The sequence below is a fragment of the Ascidia mentula genome, chromosome 3, assembly GCF_947561715.1.
Source record: "Ascidia mentula chromosome 3, kaAscMent1.1, whole genome shotgun sequence".
Classification (NCBI taxonomy): domain Eukaryota; kingdom Metazoa; phylum Chordata; class Ascidiacea; order Phlebobranchia; family Ascidiidae; genus Ascidia; species Ascidia mentula.
In genome coordinates this window covers 3,796,834-3,824,248 of record NC_138568.1, presented here as the reverse complement: position 1 = coordinate 3,824,248, position 27,415 = coordinate 3,796,834, and the positions used below count along the sequence as shown (strand labels likewise).

Genomic DNA, 27,415 nt, shown 5'->3' with positions numbered 1-27,415 from the left:
TACCGGTTGTATATAATTTTCTTTGTTTTCAAATACACGGCCATCAAAAGGTTTCAAAGAGTGGTAAAGTCCTGGTATGTTGAGGTGTTTCAGAAAGCATGACCAAAGTCAGGTCAATAACAACAGTCATAATTCAGACGAATAGCGGAATCGTTGAACGTTGGATGCCAATCTTGTAGAATTACAACAAATCTTTAGTTTCGTCGCTTTCATTTTTCCTAATGTGCTGAACAAAGAAAAATATTTACCACAAGTAGTCGCTCCAGGGCAGTGCTAGGCACATTCGCCCCTATTTGAGCAAATCTATTATTATTTCGAAACCTTATCAAATGTGGAGTAAACACGCCCAGACCGAACAGGAAATGTGCAATATATTCGCCACAATGTTTGGTCTTGGAGCAAAATCGGTAGACTCCACAAGAGTGAAACAGCAGTAATTCTCCGGATAAAACCTTACAGCTTAAAGACGTAATGCAAGAGCTTCTGTGACAAAAATTCGACCATAAATTATTCTCACTGAAATTATTCACGCGGCAAACGTATGTAACCAAAATGCGTGGTTTAATTTTCAATATCTTGGACGCTCTTCAGCACCATAAATTAAAACTTATCAAAACGCCGGGAAAGTTGTCATGGTGCCCGGCTGGCCTTCTGGAGTTAATTGTAGTGGTTACGCTTATATGTGAGTTGCAGACAGTATTGTGCGCACTGTTACTACCGGTCAAGGCTCATCATTGTAGCTGGTGACCGAATGCAGTCGCGCTTAGTTAGCCAGAAAAATACATGAAACTTGCCAGGCAAAATACCATAGTCAAGATTTTTTTAGAATAACTTACAAAACTGATACAAACAACTTTCTCATTTAGATGAACACATTGATCTTTTTAGCTATTTGAGTGGTTTTTGTTAACCTTATCGTGAAGTTGCTGCTTCCAATAAAGCTTTCAAGCGCCTTTTATCTGACCAAGAGATCCAAACCGCGACTACTGAGCTTTGACAAAAAAATTAACACCTCTTAGACTCTTTCTCTCTTCAAACTTTTCTAGGAGACAATCGTGAGTGTATGCGTGTATTGAAAAGAGGAAAAACGTATGTACAAACAAAAATCGAAGTGGAGTATTCGTTCCGTCCGTCCTAGGTGGAAGTCAAGATAATGGGAAACAGAAAATCAGTAGGATTGATCGAGCATAGAAGAACATGGCGGTTCCCCAGCCACAAACATGAACGACTCCTGAAAGTTGGAATGCGAGGCCTTTTCAGCCGCGTGGTGGGAGAGAGCATTCGTAGACGTGGACACCATGTCGGCGAGAACGGTGAAATCGCTATCACAGCCCCCTTGTTGTTTGTCTTGCTTGAAAGAGAATATCCCGGCCAGATAGTAACTGGAACAAGCGTCGCCTTTCTTCAGACGACAAAACACCGGACTTCCGCTGTCCAACTGCAATTAAAAGCAATAATAAAGTCAACTATTTAAGTACGTGACTCTCCAACTGGAAATAAAAAGAAGAAATGCCCTGATATAAAAAATCCAATCGCTAAGAAAAGTGATGCATGTTTGCTTACAAAGCACATTTCGTCACAAGAGACCGCATCGAAAAAAACGAAAATATAACATTTGGAAAAAAGCAAGCCCCTGAAGGATAAAATATTTGCGCCAAAATCAGCGCAGAATTCTACGACAGGAGAGACTTACGTTGCAGCCAACGGTTTTTTCGCGGGCGTTGCTTGCACACAGCATGTTTCCGCTGTTGTGGAGTCTTCCTCTGAGACAACTGTTATCATAGTCAAGAACCACCTTTGCCTTCTGTAGAATACTTGATATGTTCCCTGTTACACCATCTATTAAAAGAATGGACAGCTTCATCCTACGTGAATTATCAAGAAGCGATGCGTTCGACTGTATACGTCAAAATGGGAAGTCGATATAGAGACTTTTTTACTATCATCCATTTTACAAATTTGGTTAAAATGTGGCACCGAATTAAAAAAGTCTATATGTATGACGTCACTGAAAACTACTACACATTCTACTGTTGGCGATAGTTTTAAATTTTTGAATGGTTGCGGCGATTCTTTCTAACACATATCCCTACTTCTCAAAGAGATTCCGTGGCCGATACCAAAGCACTCAGGGTCTCTTTGCCTTTGTGTCCTTCTCCGGAGGCAAAGACGACCTTTGTTCGTTGGTTTGACAAGATTCAGAATAGCCAGATCGTTTCTGCCAAACGATAAAAAGAGCACATATTAATGTAATCTTTATAAAGCTTCACTTTTTTGCCTTGTATAATATAATGTTATTCAACATTTCGTTGATCAGAAAACTCACAAGTATTTTTACCCTAAACCCGAACACGAATTCTTGTTTTCAAGCAATTTACTTTGCTCAAAATCCTAATGGCACAAAATACAATAAAATAACTGTAATAGCGTGTTGATGTTGCTGCATATTGTATTTCAATCAATTTGTTCTTCCTTCCTTTACCAGGATGAAGCCAAGTTGAATAGGAGGCGAAGCGTCGGTGAATACACGTTTAATTGTGCCAGCAAAATACATCAATTGAAATACAAATACCCTTTACCTGATTACCCCTGCTAAGGTATCCTCTACATGGGGTTCGTTGATGGCGTAGTCCTGATGAATGTAAGATGAATGCTCAATTGCCCTTAAGGCGTGTTTATTGTACAGCCTAAACCCGTTGTTGTCGACCAGGATATCCGTCTCGCCAATGGTAACACGAATCTTCCTCAGATTTTTATTCCTGAACGCACTTAATGATATTATTACCAGTTACAGAAAAAAACAGTTTTTGTTCAGGAGATACTTTTACATCGAAGTAAAAAACACGAAAAGTTTTCATGCAAGATACTCGACAGCAATCAAGCTGTACAGAAAACAAGTTAGCCTCAAGAACGTCCCTGATTTAAAAGCTGCACTGATGAGTTTATATAGATCAAAACAGTTTGCACTGTTTGAAAAAGGTAATTTATTGTGGTCGTTGGATATTTCACTAAATTATAGCCAAAGTGAAGTGGCATGGAAGGTAAGGACTCGTGATGCACACGGAAATATTTTAACCTACCATACACAATGAGCCGCAGTCGCTATCACGGTGTTGCTGAGCAGAGCCCCGCCACAAATAAACTTGTACCGACCCGTTAGATTCTCGAAAATTGCCACCGACCACGGAAACTCGTTCTTAGTCGCGTCAATACCTTCTCCTGAACAAGAAATATTGCTGAAGCATTAAGCCCAATAAATTAATTTTTGCCGACAACCGCTGCGCATGTATGGTTAGTTATAGATTAAAGCTATCATTTGAAACGTGTGATTGTTTATACTTTTGTCTTTCTTGAATGATCAATTTCTTCAAACTTCAAATAATCAAAATTTAATTTTTCTTGAAAAGTGTGTCTGGTAAATCTGTTTCCCCAGCAAACTTTGTCACGCGGCTTATTCGTTTGCATGGAGCAAATGCGTTTCTTAACTCACTTATTCTTTTGTCGATTTGCTCCGTGCCTCCATAACGCTTGTTTCTCTGGGGACAGCACGTTTGACCGCAAGAAACGCACTCACCACCGTAGAGCATTGTAAATATGTGGGATGGACGATATCCTGCAAAAGACGCACACGCGTTGGATGACTTCGAATAGAGCAATGGCACATGCCAGTTATGAGGACTTTTGTTTTAAATTCCAATTAATGACAAGTTAGTTTAAATGAAAGGTCTACCAACCAGATTCACAACTTTCCCCTTGTGACGCGCTATTGCTGTTGATCATTTGAAGCCTTCTGAAACCGACAGCGAGAAACTATTTGTGATGTGTGCAATTGCCTTACTTCGGCCAAGTATTCATACATACCTTGATAAGATGTTATTATACTGAGACTTCACCAGCACCAATTGCAATGAGACAAAGGCCAGAGTTTGCCACATCCGCTTCAGGGCAAACATATTTGACAAAGTGAACTTTAACCCTCCGGCGTATCGGTGTGACAATATCTACAGATAATTTAAAAAAGGCAAGTTTATTACAATTGGTTCCTATGATGCTTTCAACGTTATTTGCATTTAGGAAAGCAATTATCGCAAACCAGTACGCTACACGCATTTTACTACGGCGTTATACCTGGTAAGATCTATGTTTTCAGTTCCTTTTATACACAGCACACAGGAAACCTGTTGGTTAAGGCTCCACACCTGGACACCTTGCGGTTGTGTTGACATATTTAGGTAATTGTTATTCACCACCATTAATTGTAAGAAATGCAACCTGGTTTACAACCTGGAATCCTGGAAAACACAACGGAGACTTGGTTTCAGTCCCAAGAAATGCAACAATTATTATTCGTTTCGTGGTCTGCCAAAAACACAGGTTAGCATTTATAACCCCATTCCCAAAGTGATGACAAAATAATGCATCAGAATTAAACCACAATTCATAATACCAAATTCGCAATATGTTACAAAAAACCGCTGTCATTTTCAAAATCATCAATTCAGCATTATAATAGCAGTGGAATGCGTAAACGAATATCGTCATCATCTCTTTGCAAACACGGAACCACGACAAAACTACCGATTTCTGCGCAAATATCTTGTAGGATTGGGTGAAGTTTGAATCCTCGTGGAATGTCAGTAGAATGCGTAATTCTCTGTATGGCCTGCCCATGCGAAGGTGGTCACGTGACATTGAAAATATTTTGAAAAAAATACGTTGCTCAGTTGACGATCAGTGGCTGACAAAGCAAACCGCGTGGATTGGAGGCGTACGACTAGGTTGAAACAATCAGGTAACGAAATTGCTGGGTGTTTTTTAAACACAAAACAACAAAGACACAATTGTCGTAAGGCAGTGTTTCCCAACCTATGGTACGCGACGACATTTCAGGTGGTACACGAGCCCCTTTTCCTAATTTGTGGATTTAGTTCGAATTTAAAAAATCGTAAGTTAAGTATTCTAAAAATGTTTGTTACTTCATCCCCTACATTACTTTGTAACACGCAACTAGGTGGTACTCGTCGAAATTGTTTTACACCCAAGTGGTACGCAACCACAAAAAAATTTGGGAATCACTGGCGTATGGTATCTACCTGGCACCAGACAATGAGATTGGTTTTGATTTTTTGTCACATCGTAGCTTGTAATTTGGGAATAATAATTTTTTGGGGAAACGATTCGACCGACCCTCCGGAAACTTGAATGGTGTGAAGTAGAATCGTTAAAATAATGTTTACACAAATGACTTGGGACCTTGTTCTCCTTGTTGAAAGAAGACGAGAACAATTTGATGTCACAGTCTGCGAGATTCGCATATTTAGGACAACTCGATTTTTTGAATCGTACAATTTAGAATGTAAAATCAGCCGGAGAAAATTCTACGCCGCCGATCCAACGTTTTGCGTAAAGATAATAATTTGATATCATAGAGGATTTGTGTAGAGTAGGTCAGACTGCACGTTCTTCCTGCCCTTTTTCTGAGTCACCACTGGCAATGACGTAACACAACACGTTGGAGGAAAACGCGTGTCCTGGTGAAACTTGAAGTAGGATTTAACGCCCATTTAATGAAACCTGGATTTTGTGGTGATCCGTTATTGCAGGGTCCGGGGTCTTTTTCGAATTAGGGAGGCAGCGTTGGGGTAAAGATTTTGTTTGACGATCTACAAAAAGTCAACTATTCTCCCGTCAATTTGTTTTAGATTTCTGCAATTCACTTTCCCCTGTGTGCAGTAAGTTTGACCGCAAGTAACACGCACACCACCGTATAGCATTGTAATGTTGTTGGGCGGAAGGTATCCTGAAACATACACAAAAGTATTTGATGGCTTCGGATTAGGCTTTATAAGAAATACCTTCTTGGCCAGTGTCCTCAAATGATGCGCGGCTATTATCTGCCACAGCAAGAGCTCTGACAAAAATACAGAAGTTAAAGGTTTTAACTTCTCCTTACCGCCTCTAGCGTCCGTTAATATGAAATCTTTGACTGCTTCTGCGTGTGGTGACCTGAGACCATGCATGTGTGGCAGTAACGCGAAGGTCTCGTTGTTTGAACACTCGCTGTTGGTGGCTTTTACGTTTTTAATAAAGGCATATATACCCTACTAGTTTTAAGCAAGTCCTACGAGCCTTGAGAAAGATAGACGTTACATTGGCGAGCACGCCAGGACCAGCACCAGTAGTGGGTATAAAAAAGATTAATTTTCACTACCGTATGCCGCGTTTTAAGCGAGGCGTAGAATTGTTACAATTCATCAAGGTTTTGAAAGCTTTTGCGCCAGTGTGGATGCAAATGAATCAACCACGCGTTTTTGTCATGATTGTAGGAGGACCTTGTGTATGATATGAGGCAAGCTTGTGGTGATAATTTGTACTGTCAGTCTTATGGTTAATTAAAACCGCTCGGGTGCCTAGTTACTAACAAGTCCGCCTCGCGCAATAGCGCAAAAAGCTGCAGCATATATGTTGTGGCGTATGGCGTATACAGTGGTGCTGCAGATTTCTTCTCAGAGAATTCTTAATAACTTACCACTGCATGTTGCAAAAATCTTTTATATTGTCTTTTACTTTTCAAAAATGTTAATTTGCGATTAGGTATAACTCGATTATTGGATCGGTTGTTTTCGCTAAAACAAATTGCATTCTATGGCGTTTCACTAAAATTAACAAACTCTATGGGACGTTAGAACAACTTAAAAAATTGCTTTATTCGATGCAACAAACAGTCTGGAACTGCGAATTCAATGCAAATGCAACCGGAAACCATTGAACATGACGCCCACATTATTGATTATTCGGCGGTTTTGTGTACGTCATCAGGAAGTTGTTTCACCTCAGTAATTGCAGTTTATTTTCGGACCAGAAAGAAAATAATGCGAATTCCACGAGCTTCCTTGCCAGTATTGCCCATCAGACAATACTTTAGAGTGATAATTAGTGTTGTTGGTTTTCGCAATCATTGAGGTTCACGGAACTGAAGTCGTTGAGGCAATTGAAGCTGCATGAATTGTGTTATGGGATTATTTCGGCAGAGAGGGAATTGAGGCTAGTAAGGATTTAAGTGGCAATCCCTGTCTACCTAACGGCGACCCTAGATACTCAAAAAGGATCTTTACACCAGCGCTGCCACCCAAATTCGGAAAAGGCCCCAGACCCCGCAATAACAGATCACTAGAAAAGCCAAAGTACCTCACACTTGTTTTACTAGAATTGAAGAAACGTTGTAGAAATTGTAGAAAATGACTGTAGAAACACCATGGTGATTTTTGTGACTATACACTATTGTGCTGCTATTATAATGCTGAATTATTGTCAGCGGTTTTGTAATAGATTGCGAAAATGGCATTATGAATTGTAGTTTAATTCTAATGCATTATTTTCTCATCACTTCGGGAATGGGGTTATAAATGCTAACCTGTGTCTTTGGCAGACCACAAACGAATAATAGTTGTTACAATTCTTGGGACTGAAACCAAGTCTCCTTTGTGGTTTTCATGATCCCAGGTATGAACCAGGTTGCATGTCTTGCAATTAATGGTGGTGAATAACAATTACCTTAATATGTCAACACAACCGAAAAATGTCTTGGTGTCGACCCCTAACCAACAGGTTTCCTGTGTGCTGACACAAACTTAGACGTGTTTCCTGTTTAGTTACGTATATAACAGGTGATATTGGCAGCTTTTACCACATAAGGTAAGAGCTACAGAGTTATTTGTCGCAACTGTTTACATTTTCAGGGAAAAAGTATTCCAAAAATCGTTTGGACTTATAATTACAAAACTTCTACAAACAAGTTTTGGGCATCAAATATGTTGAAGCTGATTCGAATTTTCCAAGTATTGGCGTTTTTTTCTTTGCCCTTTCTGGCAAACACGAAGTCTGCGCATCATGGCTTTCGGCCTAGGTATGACTAATTACCAGGTGGAATGCAATGATGTTTATAATTATAAATATAATTACACAGTTTGGCATAAAATGAAAACGCTCAATACAAATTATTCTCAATTTAATTATACAACTAAAGCTTATCACAAATTAAAGCAAAGAAAATTATAAAAAAAAATTTCGAACATAAAACACATTTCATCTCGTTTCAGGAATCAGGATGTTGTCCACTTTGATCGCGGATCAATCGGAGAAACATGCCAAAATGGTACAAAATTTCTTCCATAAGTTCGGCGCACAATACTTGCACAGTAATAGCAACATTATTGAATGCTCCTGGAACTTATACTTGCGTTAATTACAGGATATCGCCCGTCCGAAAACTTCACAATGTCATATAATCAGGAGTGCGTTACTTGCGGTCAGACGTGTTGCCCGCAAAGACAAGAGCGGCGCAGGGACAACGAGCAAATCGACAAAAGGATAAGTGAGTTTGATTGAAATTCATCCTGATAATATATATTAAAAAACTGAACCGCTGTACTTTTTTTAAACGCATAGCTGTTTTCAAAATGCTTTGTGTGTCTTTTCTTCTTGGAAGCACAAATACTTCGCCTATAAGTATCAAATCGGATTGTTCGCTGCAAAGCTTCGAGTATCAAAAATTCTGTGAACCTCATCTTCTGTGACAACACTAAAATTATGAACGATGTTTTGGCAATGCCTAAAAACTAACTACCAACATTTTTAAAATCGCCATGATCACGATTTTCACGCATTGCACGTAAAATGCGCAGTAACAAAAATATAAACGCGTTCTTGTTCAGGAGAAGGAATTGACGCGACGTGGAACGAGTTTCCGTGGTCGGTGGCAATTTTTGAGATACAAAGGCCTGCTGAGTACAAGTTTATTTGTGGCGGGGCTCTGCTCAGCAACACCGTGATAGCGACTGCGGCTCATTGTGTAATGTAAGTGAAAGTTGGTGTTTGTGTGTAAAGCTCAAAAAACATACAGCACAGAGAGTTTTGATATTGTTTTATGCCAGAAATAAACTCAAGTTATTTCCCCAAAAGTCAGTCTCTACGATTGTGTGTTGATACATAATTTTTTGTGAATCCAGTTTGTTTTTTTGTACTTACGTTGTTGTTTGGTGTAAAAAGGCTCTAAACGTGTTTATAAGCGCGTTCACATGACCTTCACCCTGATCAGAACACAGAGCTACATCCATACATCTACACTTAGTTAAATGAGCAATAGGGCTTGCATGCTTCTAAATACCTTGTGAATATATGTGCTTGTTTCTGTAGGAATCGAGACCTACGAATGATACGTGTTACCATAGGCGAGATGGATATTCTGGTCAACAAGAGTGGGTTTAGGCGACGAAAAATACGGGCCTTGAAAGAAATTCAGAATTTTGCTGATATACCTCATAACAACTACGAACCCCACTTACGAAGGTACACCTTGCAGTCATCCCGTTTTGTGTAGTCGTAAGGAAATACCTCAAAACAATCATTGAAATAAATCTGGTAGGTTGTAAAATAGGCAGAAGACAAGAATGCTGTTTTTAAATGTGATCCAAAAATGTTAACTGCAATGTTAATTTACTATGACAATTATCCGGCCGATTCAAAGACAACGAAGTGAGTAAACGTTGTTCAACAAATCGGCTATGTTTGTTATGTGCAGAAAGGATCTTGCCATTCTGAGACTTGTCACACCAACAAAGAAAAACCGCCTTTGTCTCCGGAGAAAAGCGGAAAGACAAGTGGATCCCGTGTGTTTCGGCATCGGTCACGGAATGTCTGTGAAAGGTAATAATATCTTTTAAATTGCAGTCAATAATTCCTTTAAAGCTAGTTCTAAATTCTTCGTCCAACTAGTGGATATTTATTGTATGCTTTAAGTTTGAACAATATATATGCAATATGAAAAATCAAGCGTCCGATAAGGTTTAAACTCGCGAACCTGAGCATGGTCCATAGCTTTATTTACCTGCTGTCGACTGTTTATTATTTGTAGAGTGGGTGTATCATGGCCCAAATGGCTCTTATTCCTATTCAGCGCGATGCTGTCCGAGCATAAGATCGTGACACGATGACTGTGTTCGCCATGTAAAAAACTTCGCGGTGAACTGAACCTACATATGCCTGCACGAACATACATTGCTTTGAAGTCATTTTAAAACATATCAGCACTCTGATTCGCAACGTCATGAAATTGGCCTGTCTGTTTAAAAAAGCAACGGCAAAAATTACCCTAAAGTGCTATTAAAATATTCGACCAATTAATCCGAACTTGTTTTATTTTAATAGGTGGAGCAATTAGTAGGATATCGAGCAAGCTTCAAAAAGCAAAGATGGTTCTTGACTTTGATAACAACTGCCTTAGGGGAAGACTTCACAACAGCGGAAACATGCTGTGTGCCAGCAACGCCCACAACAGAACCGTCAGCTGCAATGTAAGTAAGGTTTTGTTTTCTCTGAACGCTGCGAGAAAACCTGTTTTAAATCTTACTTAAAACTCATTTCCATCCAATCTTAAGATAAATTATAAATTTCCTGAAGTTGTCAAAAACCTAAAGAAGAATTTATCATGATTATATCTAATATGATTATGCAGCTACAGCCAAAAAAGACGTCATGGGCCCACTTGTCAAGGATTGTATGCGTCATGTGGTTGTTATTTTGCAGTTGGACAGCGGAAGTCCGGTGTTCTGTCGTCTGAACAAGACCGACGAGTGTTCCAGTTACTATCTTGCCGGGATATTCTCCTTTAAACATGATACGAATGAGGGAAGATGCGACGGAAGATTTAGTGTCCTCGCCGACATGGTTTCTACGTCTCAAAACGCCCTCTCCCACTTTGCGGCCACAGCGGCCTCCCACGACGATCTGCAGGAGTCTTACATGCTTCCGGAGGACCAAGCACCATGCTCCTCCATGATCGAGCCTTGGTATTAATTCTGTTTGACTTTTTCGCGCTATTGTTTGTTTTCAGTCGACGGATTGGAACAGTCTAACGATTACGATTACCGGTTGTATATAATTTTCTTTGTTTTCAAATACACGGCCATCAAAAGGTTTCAAAGAGTGGTTTAGTGTTGGCATGTTGAGGTGTTTCAGAACGCATGACCAAAGTCAGGTCAATAACAACAGTCATAATTCAGACGAATAGCGGAATTGTTGAACGTTGGATGCCAATCTTGTAGAATTACCTCAAATCTTTAGTTTCGTCGCTTTCATTTGTCCTAATGTGCTGAACAAAAAAAAATATTTACCACAAGTAGTCGCTCCAGGGCAGTGCTAGGCACATTCGCCCCTATTTGAGCAAATCTATTATTTCGAAACCTTATCAAATGTGGAGTAAACACGTCCAGACCGAACAGGAAATGTGCAATATATTCGCCACAAAGTTTGGTCTTGGAGCAAAATCGGTAGACTCCACAGGAGTGAAACAGCGGTAATTCTCCGGATAAAACCTTACAGCTTAAAGACGTAATGCAAGAGCTTCTGTGACGAAGATTCGACCATAAATTATTCACACTGAAATTATTCACGCGGCAAACGTATGTAACCAAAATGCGTGATTTAATTTTCAATATCTTGGACGCTCTTCAGCACCATAAATTAAAACTTATCAAAACGCCGGAAAAGTTGTCATGGTGCCCGGCTGGCCTTCTGGAGTTAATTGTAGTGGTTACGCTTATATGTGAGTTGCAGACAGTATTGTGCGCACTGTTACTACCGGTCAAGGCTCATCATTGTTGCTGGTGACCGAATGCAGTCGCGCTTAGTTAGCCAGAAAAATACATGAAACTTGCCAGGCAAAATACCATAGTCAAGTTTTTTTTAGAATAACTTACAAAACTGATACAAACAACTTTCTCATTTAGATGAACACATTGATCTTTTTTGCTATTTGAGTGGTTTTTGTTAAGCTTATCGTTAAGTTGCTGCTTCCAATAAAGCTTTCAAGCGCCTTTTATCTGACCAAGAGATCTTAACCGCGACAATTGAGTTTTGACAAAAAAAATTAACACCTCATAGACTCTTTCTCTCTTCAAACTTTTCTTGGAGGCAATCGTGAGTTTATGCGTGTATTGAAAAGAGGCAAAACGTATGTACAACCAAAAATCAAAGTGGAGTATTCGTTCCGTCCGTCAACTAGGTAAAAGTCAAGATAAAGGGAAACAGAAAATCAGTAGGACTGCTTGAGCATAGAAGAACATAGCGGTTCCCCACCCACAAACATGAACGACTCCTGAAAGTTGGAATGCGAGGCCTTTTCAGCAGCGTGGTGGGAGAGAGCATTCGTAGACGTGGACACCATGTCGGCAAGAACGGTTGGTCAAATGCCCGACCCATATATCAAGACGAAAACCTGATCGGGATTCGTGCCCAGGATATCCCGGGTTCAAATCCCGGTGTGATCAAAAAAAAAAAAAAAAAAAAAAAAAAAAAGAACGGTGAAATTGCTATTGCAGCCCCCTTGTTGTTTGTCTTGCTTGAAAGAGAATATCCCGGCCAGATAGTAACTAGAACAAGCGTCGCCTTTCTTCAGACGACAAAACACCGGACTTCCGCTGTCCAACTGCAATTAAAAGCAATAATAAAGGCAAGTATTTAAGTACGTGACTCTCCAACTGGAAATAAAAAGAAGAAATGCCCTGATATAAAAAATCCAATCGCCAACAAAAGTGATGCATGTTTGCTTGCAAAGCACATTTCGTCACAAGAGACCGCATCGAAAAAAAACAAAAACATAACATTTGGAAAAAAGCAAGCCTCTGAAGGATAAAATATTTGCGCCGAAATCAGTGCAGAATTCTACGACAGGAGAGACTTACGTTACAGCCAACGGTTTTTTCGCGGGCGTTGCTTGCACACAGCATGTTTCCGCTGTTGTGGAGTCTTCCTCTGAGACAAATGTTGTCATAGTCGAGAACCACCCTTGCCTTCTGTAGAATACTTGATAGGTTCCCTGTTACACCATCTATTAAAAGAATGGACAGCTTCTTCCTACGTGAATTATCAAGAAGCGATGCGTTCGACTGTATACGTCAAAATGGGAAGTCGATATAGAAACATTTTTACTATCATCCATTTTACAATTTGGGTTAAAATGTGGCACCGAATTAAAAAAGTCTATATGTAGGACGTCACTGAAAACCACTACACATTCTACTGTTGGCGATAGTTTTAAATTTTTGAATGGTTGCAGCGAATCTTTCTAACACACATCCCTACTTCTCAAAGAGATTCCGTGGCCGATACCAAAGCACTCAGGGTCTCTTTGCCTTTGTGTCCTTCTCCGGAGGCAAAGACGACCTTTGTTCGTTGGTTTGACAAGATTCAAAATAGCCAGATCGTTTCTGCCAAACGATAAAAAGAGCACATATTAATTTAATCTTAATAAAGCTTCACGTTTTTGCCTTGTATAATATAATGTTATTCAACATTTCGTTGAACAGAAAACTCACAAGTATTTTTACCCTAAACCCGAAAACCAATTCTTGTTTTCAAGCAATTTACTTTACTCAAAATCCTACGGGCACAAAAAAAACAATAAAATTATTAATAGTGTGTTGCTGTTGCTGTATATTGTATTTCAATCAATTTGTTCTTTACCAAGATGAAGCCAAGTTGAATAGTAAGCGAAGCGTCGGTGAATACACGTTTAATTGTGCCAGCAAAATACATCAATTGAAATACAAATACCCTTTACCTGATTACCCCTACTAAGGTATCCTCTACATGGGGTTCGTTGATGGCGTAGTCCCGATGAATGTAAGATGGATGCTCAATTGCCCTTAAGGCGTGTTTATTGTACAGCCTAAACCCGTTGTTGTCGACCAGGATATCCGTCTCGCCAATGGTAACACGAATCTTCCTCAGATTTTTATTCCTGAACGCACTTAATGATATTATTACCAGTTACAGTTTTTGTTCAGGAGGTCCTTTTACATCGAAGTAAAAAACACGAAAAGGTTTCATGCAAGATACTCGACAGCAATCAAGCTGTACAGAAAACAAGTTAGTTTCAAGAACGTTCCTTAGTTAACAGCTGCACTGATGAAACTATATAGGTCAAAAGAGTTCGCACTGTTTGAAAAATGTAATGTATTGTGGTCGTTGGATATAAAGAAAACACGACTATTTCACTAAAGTATAGCCAAAGTGAAGTGGCATGGAAGGTAAGGAATGCACACGGAAATATTTTAACCTACCAGACACAATGAGCCGCAGTCGCTATCACGGTCTTGCTGAGCAGAGCCCCGCCACAAATAAACTTGTAGCGACCCGCCAGATTCTCGAAAATTGCAACCGACCACGGAAACTCGTTCTTAGTTGCGTCAATTCCTTCTCCTGAACAAGAAATATTGCTAAAGCATTAAGCCCAATAAATTAATTTTTAGCCGACAACCGCTGCGCATGTATGGTTAGTTATAGATTAAAGCTATCATTTGAAACGTGTGATTGTTTATACTTTTGTCTTTCTTGAATTATCAATTTCTTCAAACTTCAAATAATCAAAATTTAATTTTTCTTGAAAAGTGTGTCTGGTAAATCTGTTTCCCCAGCAAACTTTGTCACGCGGCTTATTCGTTTGCATGGAGCAAATGCGTTTCTTAGCTCACTTATTCTTTTGTCGATTTGCTCCGTGCCTCCATAACGCTTGTTTCTCTGGGGACAGCACGTTTGACCGCAAGAAACGCACTCACCACCGTAGAGCATTGTAAATGTGTGGGATGGACGATATCCTGCAAAAGACGCACACGCGTTTGATGACTTCGAATAGAGCAATGGCACATGCCAGTTATTAGGATTTTTGTTTTAAATTCTAGTTAATGTCAAGTTAGTTTATATGAAAGGTCTACCAACCAGATGCACAACTTTCCCCTTGTGACGCGCTATTGCTGTTGATCATTTGAAGCCTTCTGAAACCGACAGCGAGAAACTATTTATGATGTGTGCAATTGCCTTACTTCGGCCAAGTATTCATACATACCTTGATAAGATGTTATTATACTGAAACTTCACCAGTAGCAATTGCAATGAGACAAAGGCCAGAGTTTGCCACATCCGCTTCAGGGCAAACATATTTGACAAAGTGAACTTTAACTCTCCGACTTATCGGTGTGACAATATCTACAGACAATTTAAAAAACGCAAGTTTATTACAATTGGTTCCTATGATGCTTTCAAAGTTATTGGCATTTAGGAAAGCAATTATCGTAAACCAGTACGCTACACGCATTTTACTACGGCGTTGTACCTGGTAAGATCTATGTTTTCATGTCCATTTTATACACAGCACACAGGAAACCTGTTGGTTAAGGCTCCACACCTGGACACCTTGCGGTTGTGTTGACATATTTAGGTAATTGCTATTCACCACCATTAATTGCAAGACATGCAACCTGGTTTATACCTGGGATCATGGAAAACACAAAGGAGACTTGGCTTCAGTCCCAGAAATGCAACAAATATTATTCGTTTGTGGTCTGCCAAAGACACAGGTTAGCATTTATAACCCCATTCCCAAAGTGATGACAAAATAATGCATTAGAATTAAACCACAATTCATAATACCAAATTCGCAATCTGTTACAAAAAACCGCTGTCATTTTCAAAATCATCAATTTAGCATTATAATAGCAGTGGAATGCGTAAACGAATATCGTCATCATCACTTCACAAACATGGTCCCACGACAAAACTACCGATTTCTGCGCAAATATCTTGTAGGATTGGGTGGAGTTTGAATCCTCTTGGAATGTTAGTAGAATGCGTAATTCTCTGTATGACCTGCCCATGCGACGGTGGTCACGTGACATTGAAAATATTTTGAAAAAAATACGTTGCTCAGTTGACGATCAGTGGCTGACAAAGCAAACCGCGTGGATTGGAGGAGTACGACTAGGTTGAAACAATCAGGTAACGAAATTGCTGGGTGTTTTTTAAACACAAAACAACAAAGACACAATTGTCGTATGGCAGTGTTTCCCAACCTATGGTACGCGACGGCATTCCAGGTGGTACGCGAGCACCTTTTCGTAATTTGCGGATTTAGTTGGAATTTAAAAAATCGTAAGTTAAGTATTCTAAAAATGTTTGTTACTTTATCCCCTACATTACTTTGTAACACGCAACTAGGTGGTACTCGTCGAAATTGTTTTACACCCAAGTGGTACGCAACCAGAAAAAAGTTGGGAATCACTGGCGTATGGTATCCACCTAGCACCAGACGATGAGATTGTTTTTGATTTTTTTTCACATCGTAGCTTGTAATTTGGGAATAAGAATTTTTGGGGAAAACGATTCGACCGACCCTCTGGAAATGGAAATGTGGGCAGTAATTTTGACCGCAGGTAACACGCACACTACCGTATAGCATTGCAATGTTGTTGGGCGGAAGGTATCCTGAAACATACACAAAAGCATTTGATGGCTTCGGATTAGGCTTTATAAGAAATTTCTTCTTGGCCAGTGTCCTCAAATGATGCGCAGCTATTATCTGCCACAGCAAGAGCTCTGACAAAAATACAGAAGTTAAAGGTTTTAACTTCTCCTTACCGCCTCTAGCGTCCGTTAATATGAAATCTTTGACTGCTTCTGCGTGTGGTGACCTGAGACCATGCATGTGTGGCAGTAACGCGAAGGACTCGTTGTTTGAACACTCGCTGTTGGTGGCTTTTACGTTTTTAATAAAGGCATATATACCCTACTAGTTTTAAGCAAGTCCTACGAGCCTTGAGAAAGACAGACGTTACATTGGCGAGCCCGCCAGGACCTGCACCAGTAGTGGGTATAAAAAAGATTAAGTTTCACTACCCGCGTTTTAAGCGAGGCGTAGAATTGGTACAATTCATTAAGGTTTTGAAAGCTTTTGCGCCAGTGTGGATGCAAATGAATCAACCACTCATTTTTGTCATGCTTGTAGGAGGACCTTGTGTACGATATTAGGCAAGCTTGTGGTAATAATGTATACAGTCAGTCTTATGGTGAATTAAAAGAGCTCGGGTGCCTAGTTACCAACAACTCCGCCTCGCGCAATAGCGCAAAAAAGCTGTAGCATATTTGTTGTAACCTATACAGTGGTGCTGCAGATTTCTTCTCAGAAAATTCTTAATAACTTACCACTGCATGTTGCAAAAATTTTTCATATTGCCTTTTACTTTTCAAAAATGTTAATTTGCGATTAGGTATAACTCGATTATTGGATCGGTCGCACGTGTGTTTTTTCTCCTTTCTTTATTACGTGAGTTTGTACCATAGTGGACGGACTGGAAACGAATTACGACCTTGACCCTGCCTTGTACATGATATTTTCTTGATATTTTGCATTATTAAAAGAAATAAAAACATGCGAACTTATTACACGATTTGTATACCCACGACATTACGGGGATGATTGATTTTTCAAATCTTGCTCCGACTTGTCAGGAAAAAGTGTCTGATCCAGCTGGGCTGCCAAGCCTGCAAACCTCTAATGATCGCGGTACGATAGCTGTTACCGCCAAGTAGGACCTGTGCAGTAGGGCGATCCTGCCAATCATGCCATTGCATGAAATATTACTGCGTTGTTTTGTTGAGGTTAGGTCCTACATTTGTTTCCAAGTAGATAAGCATAATATGAAAAACTAAGGTGGCACAGAAGTTTCGGGGATCAAATGAAGTTGAGATCAAGTGCGTTTAAAACATTAGTATGTTTCCACCTTCATCAACATAGTTGCCTGATAAGTTGCTCCAGAGCTTTCAAATGAAATTAATACGACGCAATCATTTTGTTTGCTTCTAAACAAGTAGGCGCAGTAGTAACTAAATGGGAAGTTGTTTGGTCAAGTTATATAAATCATTTGGAAATGGTATTCATGCGTTTGACTTTATCTTAGGGGCCTGTAAAAAACTACACGTGAACGTCCTAACTTGCCAGAAAAGTCTGGTCCATGAAACTTACGCCAGTAGAAAGGCTTCACATCTCAGCTTCAAGAGTGGAATGTCAACAGTAAACGACATGTGGTATGTTGAGCGAATTGAAAAATGTTATGGCCGCATTTCATCAAGTCATATGTTGCAATTCAATTCCAATTTTAATAAATATAATAATCCTACGCGGTATCATGGTAATCTTTATTCTGTCTTTACCTAAATCACGATGTCCAATTGAGTTTGCAAAATAATGAGTTAACATAGAAATACACATCAAGAAGTCCATTGACGATTTCTCACAAAAAGTATATCTTAGTGTTGTGTAGGATACTTTTAACCATTCGTTGCATTAAAACGTTAAAAAATAGTTTAATTAAGCTGAACTTATATCCAGCAATTAACTATGGGAGATCGCGTGATTTTCCTGTGCTTTGTGATATGGCTGAATAATAGTCGTAGCGGTCTTTGGTGCGGCTGCATTGGTTTCCGCGGTAAGTAGGCTTGGCATTCTATTGTCCAATGCCCCTTGGAAGGACCATAGATTTCTATGAGGAGGTTAAAAATTACTAATTGCACTCTGTTGATATGGCTTGTAAATGGCAAACGCGTGCCCAAACAATTGCTTTGATTATTTTCGCAGTATTCTACCCGCAAGAGTGCATTCATGAGGTCATATTTAAAGAAAATCCGATAGTGATCCGCGTTTTCCAAGAACCCTGGGTGCAACCAGGTTTTCTTACTTGCAATTAATCGATGAAAATTTCCTGAAAGCAAAAACACAACCGCAAAGTGCTCAGGTTGAAGACACAACCTTAGACATGTTTCCTGTTTAGTTACGTATATAACAGGTGAGATTGGCAGCTTTTACCACATAAGATAAGAGCTACAGAGTTATTTGTCGCAACTGTTTACATTTTCAGGGAAAAAGTATTCCAAAAATCGTTTGGACTTATAATTACGAATCTTCTACCAACAAGTTTTGGACATCAAATATGTTGAAGCTGATTCGAATTTTCCAAGCCTTGGCGTTTTTTTCTTTGCCCTTTCTGGCAAACACGAAGCCTGCGTATCATGGCTTTCGGCCTAGGTATGACTAATTACCAGGTGGAATGCAACGTTGTTTATAATTATAAATATAATTACACAGTTTGGCATAAAATGAAAACGCTCATTACGAATTATTCTAATTTAAATTATACAACTAAAGCTTATCACAAATTAAAGCAAAGAAAATTATAAAAAAGAAATTTCGAACATAAAACACATTTCATCTCGTTTCAGGAATCATGATGTTGTCCACTTTGATCTCGGATCAATCGGGGAAACATGCCAAAATGGTACAAAATCTCTTCCATAAGTTCGGCGCACAATACTTGCACAGTAATAGCAACATTTGTGAATGCTCCTGGAACTTATACTTGCGTTAATTACAGGATATCGCCCGTCCGAAATCTTCACAATGTCATATAATCAGGAGTGCGTTACTTGCGGTCAGACGTGTTGCCCGCAAAGACAAAAGCGGCGCAGGGACAACGAGCAAATCGACAAAAGGATAAGTGAGTTTGATTGAAATTCATCCTGATAATATATATTAAAAAGCTTAACCGCTGTGCTTTTTTTAAACGCATAGCTGTTTTCAAAATGCTTCGTGGGTCTTTTCTTCTCGGAAGCACAAATACTTCGACTATAAGTATCAAATGGGATTGTTCGCTGCAAAGCTTCGAGTAGCAAAAATTCTGTGAACCTCATTTTCTGTGACAACACTTAAATTATGAACGATGTTTTGGCGATGCGTTTAATTACAGCTAACTAAAAACTAACTACCAACATTTTTAAATTCGCCATGATCATGATTTCCACGCATTGCACGTAAAATGCGTAGTAACAAAAATGTAAACGCGTTCTTGTTCAGGAGAAGGAATTAACGCGACGTGGAACGAGTTTCCCTGGTCGGTGGCAATTTTCGAGAAACAAAGGCATCGGTACAAGTTTATTTGTGGCGGGGCTCTGCTCAGCAACACCGTGATAGCGACTGCGGCTCATTGTGTAATGTAAGTGAAAGGTGGTGTTCATGTGTAAAGCTCAAAAATCATACAGCACAGAGAGTTCTGATGTTGTTTTACGCCAAAATTAAATTCAAGTTATTTCGCCTCAAAAGTCAGTCTCTACGACTGTGTGTTGATACATAGTTTTGTGTGAATCCAGTTAATTTTTATTATATTTACGTTGTTGTTTGGTTTAAAAACGCTCTAAACGTGTTTATAAGCGCGTTCACGTGACCATCACCGTTATCAGAACACAGAGCTACATCCATACATCTACACTTAGTTAAATGAGCAATAGGATTTGCATGCTTCTAAATACCCTGTGAATATATGTGTTTTTTTTTCTGTAGGAATAGAAACCTGCGAATGATACGTGTTACCATAGGCGAGATGGATATTCTGGTCAACAACCGTGGGTTTAGGCGTCGAAACATACGGGCCCTAAAAGCAATTCAGAATTTTTCTGACATACCGCATGGCAACTCCGAACCCCACGAGAATGATACATGGACAGGAAGCAACATACGAAGGTATACCTTGCAGTCATCCTGTTTTGTGTAGTGGTAAGGACATACCTTTGAAAAAAAACCATTGAATAAAATCTGGTAGGTTGTAAAATAAGCAGAAGACGAGAATGCTGTTTTTGAATGTGATCCAAAAATGTTAACTGCAATGTCAATTTACTATGACATTTATCCGGCCGATTTAAAGACAAAGAAGTTAGTAAACGTTGTTCAACAAATCGGCAATGTTTGTTATGTGCAGAAAGGATCTTGCCATTCTGAGACTTGTCAAACCAACAAAGAAAAACCGCCTTTGTCTCCGGAGAAAAGCGGAAAGACAAGTGGATCCCGTGTGTTTCGGCATCGGTCACGGAATGTCTGTGAAAGGTAATAACATCTTTTAAATTGCAGTCAATAATTCCTTTAAAGCTAGTTCTAAATTCTTCGTCCAGATAGTGGATATTTATTGTATACTTTAAGTTTAAACAATAAATTGTTGAGCAGGTCCGCAATAATGCATCAAATTAATAAAAGGATAAGCGTGTTTGATAGAAATCCATCATAACAAAATATATTAAAGCGCATATTACGCATTGACTGCGTTGTGCTTCGGAATTATGAGATATTACACTACACGAACAAAACACAAGCGAATATAGAGTACAATGACATACAGTTAAACTTGGTCAAAACAACTTTTCACAGACAAGTCGGAATGAAATATGAAAAATCAAGCGTCCGATAAGGTTTAAACTCGCGATCCTGAGCACGGTCCACAGCTTTATTTGCCAGCTGTCGACGGTTTATCAGTTGTAGAGTGGGTGTATCATGGCCCCAGTATTGGAGTAAGAGCGCGTAATTTTCCTCCGTGTTTTTGAGCCACCTCTACCACCGTAGACGCACATCGCAGACGCAATCATAAAGGGAAAAATACTTATTTTTTTCAGCACTATGCCGTTGTACCTTAAGATCTTGACAAGATAACAGCGTTTGCCATGTAAAAAACTTTGCGGTGGACTGAGCCCGCATGTGCCTGCAAGAACATACATTGCTTTAAAATCATTTTTGAACGATCAGCACTCTAATTCGCATCGTCATGAAATTGAGCTGTCTGTTTAAATGGCAATGGCAAAAATTACCCTTAATTGCTATTGAAATACTCGTTTTTTCTAATAGGTGGAGCAATTAGTGGGATATCGAGCAGGCTTCAAAAAGCAAATGTGGTTCTCGACTTTGATAACAACTGCCTTAGGGGAAGACTTCACAACAGCGGGAACATGCTGTGTGCCAGCAACGCCCACAACAGAACCGTCAGCTGCAGTGTAAGTAAGGTTCTGTTTTCACCCAAGGCTGCAAGGAAACTTGTTTTAAATCTTACTCAAAACGCATTTCCATCCAATCTTTAGATAAATTATAAATTTCCTGAAGTTGTCGGAATCGTAAAACAGAATTTATCATGATCATATGTAACATGATTATGTAGCTACACCCAAAAGACGTTATGGGCCCACTTGTCAAGGATTGTATTCGTCACGTAGTATTTTGCAGTTGGACAGCGGAAGTCCGGTGTTCTGTCGTCTGAATAAACATGATGAGTGTTCCAGTTACTATCTTGCCGGGATATTCTCCTTTAAACATGATACAAATGAGGGAAGATGCGACGGAAGATTTACTGTCCTCGCCGACATGGTTTCTACGTCTCAAAACGCCATCTCCAACTTTGCGGCCACAGCGGCCTCCCACGACGATCTGCAGGAGACCTACATGCTTGCGGAGGACCAAGCACCATGCTCCTCCATGATCGAGCCTTGGTATTAATTCTGTGTGACTTTTTCGCGCTATTGTTTGTTTTCAGTCGACGGATTGGAACAGTCTAACGATTACGATTACCGGTTGTATATAATTTTCTTTGTTTTCAAATACACGGCCATCAAAAGGTTTCAAAGAGTGGTTTAGTGTTGGTATGTTGAGGTGTTTCAGAAAGCATGACCAAAGTCAGGTCAATAACAACAGTCATAATTCAGACGAATAGCGGAATTGTTGAACGTTGGATGCCAATCTTGTAGAATTACCTCAAATCTTTAGTTTCGTCGCTTTCATTTGTCCTAATGTGCTGAACAAAGAAAAATATTTACCACAAGTAGTCGCTCCAGGGCAGTGCTAGGCACATTCGCCCCTATTTGAGCAAATCTATTATTTTGAAACCTTATCAAATGTGGAGTAAACACGCCCAGACCGAACAGGAAATGTGCAATATATTCGCCACAAAGTTTGGTCTTGGAGCAAAATCGGTAGACTCCACAGGAGTGAAACATCGGTAATTCTCCGGATAAAACCTTACAGCTTAAAGACGTAATGCAAGAGCTTCTGTGACGAAAATTCGACCATAAATTATTCTCACTGAAATTATTCACGCGGCAAACGTATGTAACCAAAATGCGTGGTTTAATTTTCAATATCTTGGACGCTCTTCAGCACCATAAATTAAAACTTATCAAAACGCCGGGAAAGTTGTCATGGTGCCCGGCTGGCCTTTTGGAGTTAATTGTAGTGGTTACGCTTATATGTGGGTTGCAGACAGTATTGTGCGCACTGTTACTACCGGTCAAGGCTCATCATTGTAGCTGGTGACCGAATGCAGTCGCGCTTAGTTAGCCAGAAAAATACATGAAACTTGCCAGGCAAAATACCATAGTCAAGTTTTTTTTAGAATAACTTACAAAACTGATACAAACAACTTTCTTATTTAGATGAACACATTGATCTTTTTTGCTATTTGAGTGGTTTTTGTTAAGCTTATCGTGAAGTTGCTGCTTCCAAGAAAGCTTTCAAGCGCCTTTTATCTGACCAAGAGATCTAAACCGCGACAATTGAGTTTTGACAAAAAAAATTAACACCTCATAGACTCTTTCTCTCTTCAAACTTTTCTAGGAGACAATCGTGAGTTTATGCGTGTATTGAAAAGAGGCAAAACGTATGTACAACCAAAAATCGAAGTTTAGTATTCGTTCCGTCCGTCAACTAGGTAAAAGTCAAGATAAAGGGAAACACAAAATCAGTAGGACTGCTTGAGCATAGAAGAACATAGCGGTTCCCCAGCCACAAACATGAACGACTCCTGAAAGTTGGAATGCGAGGCCTTTTCAGCCGCGTGGTGGGAGAGAGCATTCGTAGACGTGGACACCATGTCGGCGAGAACGGTGAAATTGCTATTGCAGCCCCCTTGTTGTTTGTCTTGCTTGAAAGAGAATATCCCGTCCAGATAGTAACTAGAACATGCGTCGCCTTTCTTCAGACGACAAAACACCGGACTTCCGCTGTCCGACTGCAAGTAAAAGCAATAATAAAGGCAACTATTTAAGTACGTGATTCTCCAACTGAAAATAAAATGAAGAAATGCCCTGATATAAAAAATCCAATCGCCAACAAACGTGATGCATGTTTGCTTGCAAAGAACATTTCGTCAAAAGAGACCGTATCAAAAAAAAAAGAAAATACAACATTTGGAAAAAGCAAGCCTCTGAAGGATAAAATATTTGCGCCAAAATCAGTGCAGAATTCTACGACAGGAGAGACTTACGTTGCAGCCAACGGTTTTTTCGCGGGAGTTGCTTGCGCACAGCATGTTTCCGCTGTTGTGGAGTCTTCCTCTGAGACAACTGTTATCATAGTCAAGAACCACCTTTGCCTTCTGTAGAATACTTGATATGTTCCCTGTTACACCATCTATTAAAAGAATAGACAGCTTCTTCCTACGTGAATTATCAAGAAGCGATGCGTTCGACTGTATACGTCAAAATGAGAAGTCGATATAGAGACTTTTTTACTATCATCCATTTCACAATTTGGGTTAAAATGTGGCAATAAAATAAAAAGTCTTTATGTATGACGTCACTGAAAACTACTACACATTCTACTGTTGGCGATAGTTTTAAATTTTTGAATGGTTGCGGCGAACCTTTGTTCGTTGGTTTGACAAGATTCAGAATAGCCAGATCGTTTCTGCCAAACGATAAAAAGAGCACATAATAATTTTTTCTTTATAAAGCTTCACTTTTTTGTCTTGTATAATATAATGTTATTCAACATTTCGTTGAACAGAAAACTCACAAGTATTTTTACCCTAAACCCGAAAACGAATTCTTGCTTTCAAGCAATTTACTTTGCTCAAAATCCTAATGGCACAAAATACAATAAAATAACTGTAATAGCGTGTTGATGTTGCTGCATATTGTATTTCAATCAATTTGTTCTTCCTTCCTTTACCAGGATGAAGCCAAGTTGAATAGGAGGCGAAGCGTCGGTGAATACACGTTTAATTGTGCCAGCAAAATACATCAATTGAAATACAAATACCCTTTACCTGATTACCCCTGCTAAGGTATCCTCTATATGGGGTTCGTTGATGGCGTAGTCCCGATGAATGTAAGATGAATGCTCAATTGCAATGAGACAAAGGCCAGAGTTTGCCTCATCCGCTTCAGGGCAAACATATTTGACAAAGTGAACTTTAACTCTCCGACTTATCGGTGTGACAATATCTACAGATAATTTAAAAAAAGCAAGTTTATTACAATTGGTTCCTATGATGCTTTCAACGTTATTGGCATTTAGGAAAGCAATTATCGCAAACCAGTACGTAACACGCATTTTACTACTGCGTTATACCTGGTAAGATCTATGTTTTCATGTCCATTTTATACACAGCACACAGGAAACCTGTTGGTGGTGGACGGAATGGAAACGAATTACGACCTTGACCCTGCCTTGTACATGATATTTTTTTGATATTTTGCATTACTAAAAGAAACAAAAACATGCGAACTTATTACACGATTTGTATACCCATGACATTACGGGAAAGATTGATTTTTCAAATCTTGCTCCGACTTGTCAGGAAAAAGTGGCTGATCCGGCTGGGCTGCCAAGTCTGCAAACCTCTAATGATCGCGGTACGATAGCTGTTACCGCCAAGTAAGACCTGTGCAGTGGGGCAATCCTGCCAATCACGCCATTGCATGAAATATTACTGCGTTGTTTTGTTGAGGTTAGATCCTACATTTGTTTCCAAGTAGATAAGCATAATATGTAAAACTAAGGTGACACAGATGTTTCGGGGATCAAATGAAGTTGAGATCAAGTGCGTTTAAAACATTAGTTTCCCACTTCATCAACATAGTTGCCTGATAAGTTGCTCCAGAGCTTTCAAATGAAATTAATACGACTCAATCATTTTGTTTGCTTCTAAACAAGTAGGCGCAGTAGTAACTAAATGGGAAGTTGTTTGGTCAAGTTATATAAATCATTTGAAAATGGTATTCATGCGTTTGACTTTAACTTAAGTATCTGCAAAAAACTACATACAAACGTCCTAACTTGCCAGAAAAGTCTGGTCCATGAAACTTACGCCAGTAGAAAGGCTTCACATCTCAGCTTCAAGAGTGGAATGGCAACAGTAAACGACATGTGGTGAATTGAGCGAATTGAAAAAATGTTATGGCCGCATTTCATCAAGTCATACGTTGCAATTCAATTCCAATTTTAATAATTATAATAATCCTACGCGGTATCATGGTAATCTTTATTCTGTCTTTAACTAAATCACGATGTCCAATTGAGTTTGCAAAATAATAAATTAACATAGAAATACATATCACGAAGTCTACAGACGATTTCCCACAAAAAGTATATCTTAGTGTTGTGTAGGATACTTCTAACCATTCGTTGCATTAAAACGGTAGAAAACAGTTTAATTAAGCTGAACTTATATCCAGCAATTATAACTATAGGAGATCGCGTGTTTTTCCTGTGCTTTGTGATATGGCTGAATAATGGTCGTAGCGGTCTTTGGTGCGGCTGCATTGGTTTCCGCGGTAAGTAGGCTTGGCATTCAATTGTCCAATGCCCCTTGGAAGGACCATAGAATCCTATGAAGAGGGTGAAAATGACTAATTGCACTCTATTGATAAGGCTTGTAAATGGCAAACGCGTGCCCAAACAATTGCTTTGATTATTTTCGCAGTATTCTACCCGCAAGAGTGCATTGATGAGGTCATATTTAAAGAAAATCCGATGGTGATCCGCGTTTTCCAAGAACCCTGGGTGCAATCAGGTTTTCTTACTTGCAATTAATCGATGAAAATTTCGTGAAAGCAAAAACACAACCGCAAAGTGCTCAGGTTGCAGACACAACCTTAGACATGTTTCCTGTTTAGTTACGTATATAACAAGTGAGATTGGCAGCTTTTACCACATAAGGTAAGAGCTACAGAGTTATTTGTCGCAACTGTTTACATTTTCAGGGAAAAAGTATTCCAAAAATCGTTTGGACTTATAATTACGAATCTTCTACAAACAAGTTTTGGGCATCAAATATGTTGAAGCTGATTCGAATTTTCCACGCCTTGGCGTTTTTTTCTTTGCCCTTTCTGGCAAACACGAAGTCTGCGTATCATGGCTTTCGGCCTAGGTATGACTAATCACCAGGTGGAATGCAATGTTGTTTATAATTATACAGTTTGGCATAAAATGAAAACGTTTTGTTTTTTGTTGACGCGCGCTAAATGCCTGCTGAAATATAACTAATGGTCATTACAAATTAAACTAGGAGTGCAAAACCTGCGTCCGAAAGGCCTGATGTAGCAGTGTATGCTAATTCATGAGGCCGTACACATGCTTTATAGGGCATTTGTATTGTAGGCTGCGCATTGTTAGAAACCTAACATGCTTATAAAATTGGTCGGTATTTGTTAAAAAACACAATGAGATCATGTATTCTTTAGCTAAGAAAAAACTATTAGTCGTAAGTAAATGCGAATTAATCAGTTTGGACTGCCTGGGGGCCGTTGGTGAAATAAAGTCTCTGTGTGATGCGCCCGGCATTAATAAAAAGGTTGTGCGCCCCGGAATCAACAAATAACTAAGCTCATTACAAATTAGTCTAAAATAAATTACACAACTAAAGCTCATCACAAATTAAAGCAAAGAAAATTTAAAAAAAAAATTTCGAACATAAAACACATTTCATCTCGTTTCAGGAAT

The 27,415-nt window shown here is 39.3% G+C and overlaps 1 protein-coding gene across 1 annotated transcript; it reads left to right on the top strand.

Moving 5' to 3' along the window:
* Window positions 1-7,283: 7,283 nt before the first annotated feature.
* LOC145894761 (serine protease 55-like) lies at window positions 7,284-10,975 on the top strand. Its single transcript, XM_082983408.1, has 9 exons — window positions 7,284-7,503; window positions 7,740-7,906; window positions 8,100-8,155; window positions 8,252-8,374; window positions 8,715-8,856; window positions 9,196-9,348; window positions 9,581-9,705; window positions 10,207-10,352; window positions 10,585-10,975. Exons 2-9 carry the CDS (start codon window positions 7,812-7,814, stop codon window positions 10,852-10,854), a joined length of 1,110 nt encoding a protein of 369 aa, XP_082839534.1. The 5' UTR covers window positions 7,284-7,503; window positions 7,740-7,811; the 3' UTR covers window positions 10,855-10,975.
* Window positions 10,976-27,415: the final 16,440 nt, after the last annotated feature.